Source organism: Cibotium barometz, chromosome 43 (assembly GCF_041138505.1).
Source record: "Cibotium barometz isolate CiBa-2024 chromosome 43, ASM4113850v1, whole genome shotgun sequence".
Taxonomy (NCBI): domain Eukaryota; kingdom Viridiplantae; phylum Streptophyta; class Polypodiopsida; order Cyatheales; family Cibotiaceae; genus Cibotium; species Cibotium barometz.
In genome coordinates, this window is record NC_141088.1 from 33,038,813 (window position 1) to 33,046,286 (window position 7,474).

General features: G+C 42.1%; 1 protein-coding gene across 8 annotated transcripts; it reads left to right on the plus strand.

Annotated features, from left to right (window-relative positions):
• Positions 1-3,084: 3,084 nt before the first annotated feature.
• On the plus strand, positions 3,085-7,244 carry LOC147613839 (catalase-3). 8 transcript variants are annotated; one of them, XM_086781811.1, is made up of 12 exons: positions 3,282-3,381; positions 3,507-3,620; positions 3,781-3,831; positions 3,966-4,037; positions 4,460-4,522; positions 4,608-4,704; positions 4,792-5,069; positions 5,320-6,096; positions 6,190-6,279; positions 6,383-6,450; positions 6,563-6,656; positions 6,794-7,244. In XM_086781811.1, the coding sequence occupies exons 5-12, from the start codon at positions 4,508-4,510 to the stop codon at positions 6,851-6,853; spliced, it is 1,479 nt and encodes a 492-aa protein (XP_086637937.1). In that variant the 5' UTR covers positions 3,282-3,381; positions 3,507-3,620; positions 3,781-3,831; positions 3,966-4,037; positions 4,460-4,507; the 3' UTR covers positions 6,854-7,244. The 8 variants fall into 8 exon arrangements, with proteins under 8 accessions (XP_086637935.1, XP_086637937.1, XP_086637936.1 ...); XM_086781810.1 differs by lacking the exon at positions 3,781-3,831; XM_086781815.1 differs by lacking the exons at positions 3,282-3,381; positions 3,507-3,620 and adding an exon at positions 3,422-3,470.
• Positions 7,245-7,474: the final 230 nt, after the last annotated feature.

The window sequence follows — 7,474 nt, forward strand, 5'->3', positions numbered from 1 at the left end:
GTGAGTGATGAGATGATTTTTCCATCATTAAGACCTTAATTGTTGTTATGTATATGTTGGGTGCAAATTTTCACGTTTTATGTCTATGCCATGTAGATTGAGAGGAGCCTTTATTGTTTCAGATTTGTGAGACCATCCCATATAACAATGGCTCTATTATTGTCATCGGTACTATGTATCAAGTGGTAACCATTATAGCACAGGCCAAGCAATCTGGCTTCTCCTTAGATACCCTGGTGAATGCGTGATGTACAATGTAGATTGGAAAGGCATTTGGACAAGAGGTAAGCAACACTAACCATAGAGGGTACCATTGAACGTCACTTTTTGTTACAATAAATCATCTCATACTCTTGTGTAGACATATAACCTCGTCGATTGCTATCTTCACGAGCATAGTTGGAGTAAATCATGCACAATCTTTCTTGCTTGATTATATCATTGATCCTTGCACCATGATGCACTGGGGAAGATGCCAAGATGGGACAGCACGGCAAGGTATGGTACAAATATATAAGTGCTCCAAATTAAGGGTGTTACATTTTTTTGTGGAGTCAAGAGAGAGGTGGATGTCAACGTGGATATAACTTTTGGGATAGCATGTTGAAGCGTCATGCAAAAAAAGGGCAAGTGATAGTAGAGCTTTATGCATGATGTGGAGATTGTGCTATGGTAACACACAAATTAGGCATGAACATTGTTTGTATTGATCCTGAAGAGGACATTGTGGAGGGTGTCTTGATGAAGATTTCATTGTAGTGTAATAAACATATTTGTTTGTGAATATTCATATGAGTGGGTTTAACAATTGTTTATGATTATGTCATGATCTTATTTTTCATATGAAAAAAGAGAGAAAGAGGGCAAGAGCAATGCATGTTGGGGTTTTGTAATAAGATATCATTGACAGTTTCAACGATGTTTATGTGCAACATGTTGTACAAAGTAATAAAGAATTAACATTTTTTGTATTGTGTGGATGAATAAGGTAGTGTTAAGTTTGTAGAGTTAAGTATACTATGTTGAGAAATGAGAAGGAAATAGCGAGAGAGGGAGGATAAAGAGAGTCAGCAAAGAGAAGGATAGAGAGAGAGGCAGCTATAGAGAGTGAGCGAAGAGAGAGAGAGAGAGAGAGAGAGAGAGAGAGAGAGAGAGAGCAAAGAGAAGGATAGAGAGAGAGAGGGAGGATAGAGAGAGTGAGTAAAGACAAGGATGAAGAGAGTGAGATAGGGAGGACAGAGAGAGTGAGCAAAGAGAAGGACATAAAGAGAGAGAGAGAGGATGTTATAGAGAGTGACCAAAGAGATGGATAGAGCTCTAGAGAGGGAGGATAAAGAGAGCGAGTGAAGAGATGGATAGAGAGAGAGGGAGAGGGAGGATAAAGAGAGTGAGCAAAGAGAAGGATAGAGAGAGGGAGGGGAGGATAGAGAGGCAAAGAGAAGGATAAAGAGAGTGAGATAGGGAGGGGAGGATAGAGAGGCAAAGAGAAGGATAAAGAGAGTGAGATAGGGAGGACAGAGAGAGTGAGCAAAGAGAAGGATAGAGTGAGCAAAGAGATGGATAAAGAGAGAGGGAGGATAAAGAGAGTGAACTAAGAGATGGATAGAGAGAGAGAGGGAGGGAGGACAAAGAGAGCAAAGAGAAGGATATAGAGAGAGAGGGGGAGAATAGAGAGAGTGAGCAAAGAGAAGGATAGAGAGAGAGAGAGAGAGAGAGAGAGAGAGAGAGAAAGAGAGAGAAGGATATAGAGAGTGAGCAAAGAGAAGGACAGAAAGAGAGAGAGGAGGTTATAGAGAGTGAGCGAAAAGATGGATAGAGAGAGAGAGAGAGTGTGGCAAAGAGAAGGATAGAGAGAGAGAGAGAGAGAGAGAGAGAGAGAGAGGATAGAGAGAGTAAGCAAAGATAAGGATAGAGAGAGAGAGAGAGAGAGAGAGGAGCTATGAACCATTTCTTGAAATTGTCATATGTGGGAACTCTCCCCATGAAGTATAGAAAAGACCCACATTCACTAGCTCGCTTGAACTTTGAGCAGATGTGGTCCATGGGAAGGTCAACCTTGGAGTGAAATGTCTACTTGGGGGAGGGGGCATCATCAACAGGGCGTGTGGGCTTTCTATTTGCAGAGTTCATATGCTGGAGCTCACACATGGTTTTCTTGTCTGATGGCTCCCAATACGAGCAATGGGCATGAGGTTCCATAGTACATAAGGCCAGAGGCTCCATGCAGACATCTTGAGCGACAGTCTGTTACATGATGGGCGTGCAGGGCGTGCTGTCAGTTTCTGTAAGCTTAAGTGCCAGCTCGGAGGTTCCATGCATCAATTGTCTCTCAAAGAGGACTCACATCGGGAAGGAAGGTACGCCGCGTGGGTGGCATGCATCAACAGCCCTGCTTGGATTTTGCATGTGAGTTTTCTCGCCCTTCCGCTCCTTGTTCTCTATGCTTCTTTCATATTAAGGAAAGTTCCTATGGTGGAGGAAAATTGCGACATAGATACAATAGAGATTCATTGGATGATATAATAATCTGAGGAGGAGAGAGAGAGAGAGAGAGAGAGAGAGAGAGAGAGAGAGAGAATGCCTTCATATTTGATGCAAAAGCTGGTCGTATAAAAGGGCTACTATTGTGGCAAGTCTCTTCCTTGTGGTCAGCTCATTTGGTCGAAAATGACATGGCTATATATTGGATGAGGGTACTGCGAGCTACACCTGTGGTTTGGAGTAGTTAGTGAGGAAAAGCTAGTACATCACATGGCGGCCATGTGGCCATTTGTAAAGTAATTTTTGGTAATATATATTCTATTATGAAGAGAGAGAGAGAGAGAGAGAGAGAGAGAGAGAGAGAGAGAGAGAGAGCTCATGCCCTTCTTAGAGAGAAAAGTGGTTAAAATTGTTTCCTTCAAATGATTGATGGGGTCATGAATCAATCATGGGGGGGGAGAGAGAGCGAGAGAGAGAATGAGAGAAGAGAGAGAATGAGAGAAGAGAGAGAAGCTTGAACATGCCAGAATGAGAGAGAAGCGGAGAAAAGTGGTGAAAATTGTAGCCTTTAAAAATGATAATTGGGGGTCACCCTTCAAATCTGAGGCTAGAGAGTCATAGCACACTTCAGCCACAAAGAAGAATGTCATGTGACCTAAAAGCATTGGCTTCGCTTTTTCTGAAACTGCCACGTCACCACCACAAAAATAAATTTAGAAAGACATGTTTATATCCACGTCCACAAAAACAGAAAACAATAAAAAATTTGTCCAGATAAGTCAGTCAAAACCCGGAAGGGCCCCCATAAAAAGGCCGCCTCCTCCTGGTTATCGCCAAACGTGTGGCGTTGCTGTTTTTGGTGCGGAGTGGTCCGGCACGTGCCACGTCTGTGCTCCAGAGGTATGGGCTTCAGATTGTGTTTTTTTTCTATCTTCAGATTTCTGCCTGTCTGTAATCTAGTGTGTGCCCTAAAACAACAATTTTGCGAGGTTTGTTTTCTGAGCGAATCTTTCTTTGTTGTTTAGAACTTTTCTGATTCTGGGCGATTCATATCCTCAAGACTAGTGCTTTTTAAGCGACTGTTTTCTTGGATTGGGCGGTGGTTTTTACACAAGGCTTTGGGATGCTGATTTTAACGGGTAATTGTATGGGGTTTAGGTAACCTTAGGAGCTGTTCAAGGGTTAGAGATTAAATTTGAGTTAAAGATAGCTTTGTTTAGTAAACTTCTGATTAATTAAGGGATTATCAGCCTTTGTCTAAGGAATAGTTTAATGTTTTGCATGGTTGTGGGCGGTTAGATACTATGTTAGAAGGCCTTGGGCGATTGTGAAGGGTTATCAAGTGGAGAGGTCTGTTTCAAAAACTTAACAGTATGAAGGGAAGTCGCTAAATCTTTAGACTCTGGGTCTGGTTATGATATCAAGGGTTTGTGTTGTTAGTTGATTGGATTTAGGTCTGATCTAATAACTTTTTAATATGTCAGGTAAGTATTAGGAGTGACCTGCTTGCTGTTGACATTTCATGCTTGGTTTTGATCAGTTTTAATGCACTTGAGGTATTGTTTCTGCTGAGGTATCAGTTGATATTGTGCTAATTCTTTCTATTTTTAGCGGTGCATTTGCCCTATCAACTACTTATTTGCTGTACTAATTCTTTCTATCTTGGAGGTTTGACAGAAACTCAGTGCGAAGGGCTTTGTGTGAATATATGCTCTTATGTGTGTGTGTGTGTGGAGTGCGTGCGTGAGAGCATATCTTCATACAGAGTTCTACACCCACTATTGGGCACTGATGACGTTAGTGGGGATGTAGTATCTAGTCCATACTATGCTTAATGGAGTTTATAGTTATATAGTCTTATGGGTTGACTACCATGAGTATATAATATGCATGTTCCTAAAAGGTGAATTTGGGCATGTTCTTGGATTCATCTAGGTATATATATTGTTTCTGTTGACAGTTTTACATGTCCTTGCAGAGCTCTTTGATACCTTAGACATCTGATTCTGCTTTTCCAGCTTTCATTATGGATCCTTACAAGGTAAGAGACTTTGCCACCATTCTGATTAATATGGTAGAAGTTTGTAAAGCATGCCTCACACTTTCTTTTGCACACCCTTGCACAGTTCCGGCCATCCAGTGCTTTTAACTCCCCTTTCTTCACCACCAACTCGGGTGCCCCGGTATGGAACAACAATTCATCGTTAACTGTCGGAGCCAGAGGTAAGGTCATCTGCTTTTCTTGTCCTTGCTTTTGTGAAGGATAATAGTCTGATTGTATGCACTTGCTTTGTCATAATATTTGTGTAGGTCCTATCCTCTTGGAAGATTACCACCTGGTTGAGAAGCTTGCCCAATTTGATCGGGAAAGGATCCCTGAGCGTGTGGTCCATGCTAGAGGTGCCAGTGCAAAGGGCTTCTTCGAAGTGACTCATGATATCTCACACCTAACCTGCGCAGACTTCTTGCGGGCCCCAGGTGTACAGACTCCTTTAATTGTGAGGTTCTCTACTGTGATCCATGAGCGTGGAAGCCCTGAGACGATTCGAGATCCTCGTGGCTTTGCCGTGAAGTTCTACACTAGAGAGGTAGGCTACCTGGACTTTTTAATTGAAGTAGAGGTTACTTGCTTCTGATCTTGAAGTATAAGGGCCTTCACACATCATTCCCCGTTCGATGTATGAGTGAAGACTTGGATGGGGGAGATTTTTGTACATAGAGAACTGGCCGCAGTGATCTCCCCTTATCACAGGTGGGAGAGGTAGTCTGTAATGGCCCTTGAGGTGTATTCATGGAAGAAAAGGGTGTGTAACCATACCTTTTTTCATTTATTGGCAGGGAAATTTTGATATGGTTGGCAACAACTTCCCAGTTTTCTTTGTTCGTGATGGAATGAAGTTTCCGGACATGGTGCATGCTCTGAAGCCCAACCCCAAGTCGCATATCCAGGAGAACTGGCGCATCTTGGATTTCTTCTCTCATCATCCAGAGAGTCTGCATATGTTCTCATTCTTGTTTGATGATGTCGGTATCCCTTTGAATTATCGTCACATGGAGGGGTTTGGAGTGCACACATTCACTCTTATCAACAAAGTGGGCAAGGCCACCTATGTCAAGTTCCACTGGAAGCCCACCTGTGGTGTGAAGTGTTTGATTGGAGATGAGGCTGTGATTGTTGGGGGTACAAATCACAGCCATGCAACCAAGGATCTCTATGACTCTATTGCTGCAGGCAACTATCCTGAGTGGAAGCTGTTCATCCAGACCATGGACCCGGCTAACGAAGACAAGTTTGATTTTGACCCGCTTGATGTGACAAAGACGTGGCCTGAAGACCTGTTTCCTCTGCAGCCTGTTGGGCGTATGGTGCTTAATAGGAACATTGACAATTTCTTTGCTGAGAATGAAATGCTGGCATTCTGCCCAGCTATCATTGTTCCTGGCATATACTATACTGATGACAAGCTTCTTCAAACCCGAATCTTCTCGTATGCTGACACTCAGAGGCACAGGCTAGGGCCCAATTACCTTCTGCTTCCTGTGAATGCACCCAAGAGTGCTTATCATAACAACCATCATGAAGGGTTCATGAACTTCATGCACAGGGATGAAGAGGTGGGTATTCATGCTGGCTTGTATGTTTTAAGCATATTGTTGTTAAGGAAATGAGTTGAGGGTAGGGTTGTGATGTGTGGCGTTATGTTACAGGTCAACTACTTCCCATCTCGATTCGATCCAGTTCGCCATTCTGAGAAGGTGCCAATTCCATCAAATGTACTCACAGGCCGCCGTGAAAAGGTATGTCGTTCTAGAAATGAAGTTGTTACAGCTGTAATTAATGTGGTTTGTTTTTTGTGTCTTGTTTTTGATAGAAGGTGTGGTTTGTGAATGGTGGTGTCAGGTGATGATTGAGAAGGAAAACAACTTCTCTCAAGCTGGAGCAAGGTACAGATCATGGGCTCCAGACAGGTATATATAATACTACTGCTAAGTCCTCAAAAAAATTTGTGTTCGTGTTTTGGACCCCAAACTGTGTGAATGACAAACAACTGAATAACGAGAGCTGGGTACAACTGTACAGGCAAGAGCGTTTTGTTGGCATGTGGGTAGACGCTCTCACTGATGCTAGGGTGACACACGAAGTTCGCAATATTTGGCTGTCTTATTGGACTCAAGTGAGTTTTGTTTTCTAACCATTTAACTATATGTTTGACTGGTCCACTTGGTGCTTCCTTGTGGTACTACATGAAATATTTATTTTTCTTGTAATCCTTGGTACTTGCTACTAATAATTTTGATCGTCTCGAAACAGGCTGACAAGTCTTTGGGCCAGAAAATTGCGGTGCGTTTGAGTGCCAAGTCGAACATGTGACACTGTTGATGTTCTCAAAGCTACTTCTTACCTTGGAGCATAATATAGGGCTGGTAGTTTAATGACTATGTTGTAGAGATGTAATATAATAATAGAGAATTATATACTTGGTGGTTTGCATTTAAAGATCTTTTGGACAATGCCGTTGTTTCCAAGCATGGCTACACAATTTGTTTAACCATGCTCCCCTAGTTGCCAGATTTCCATTTTCCCCCTCCAAAAAGGTGATGTTGATGAAGAGTTGCTTTGTAGGTTGATGAATAGAGGGTGGCCAAGTCGTCGTACCCTGATGAGAAACAGTTAAATATGTGGTGTAGATCAAATTTATTACCACACCTCTCTCTCTCCATCATATATAATAAGCTTTGCTTTTGATAACCAATACTTAAAAGTAACATGTGTCACCGTTCTCTTTTGTGGGTCAAAATTCTTTTTAATTATTTCCATATTTAAGTGTTTTAGTGGCAGTCTTCCTCTTCTCCAACCATTTATGATTTTGCTATGAGTTGTATGAACATAGATTCCATGTTATCTCCTTGCCTCCACATGTCCATGACAATTGATTAAACCCATCTTCAATAACTTTTAATGTTAATCTTGTAGCCACAAAAGTGGTTTAAG

Coding starts and splice junctions, on each gene's coding strand:
- LOC147613839 (XM_086781809.1), top strand. Junction 6,097..6,189: donor TCATGCACAGGGATGAAGAG/GTGGGTATTCAT, acceptor GTTATGTTACAG/GTCAACTACTTCCCATCTCG. Junction 6,280..6,382: donor TCACAGGCCGCCGTGAAAAG/GTATGTCGTTCT, acceptor TGGTGGTGTCAG/GTGATGATTGAGAAGGAAAA.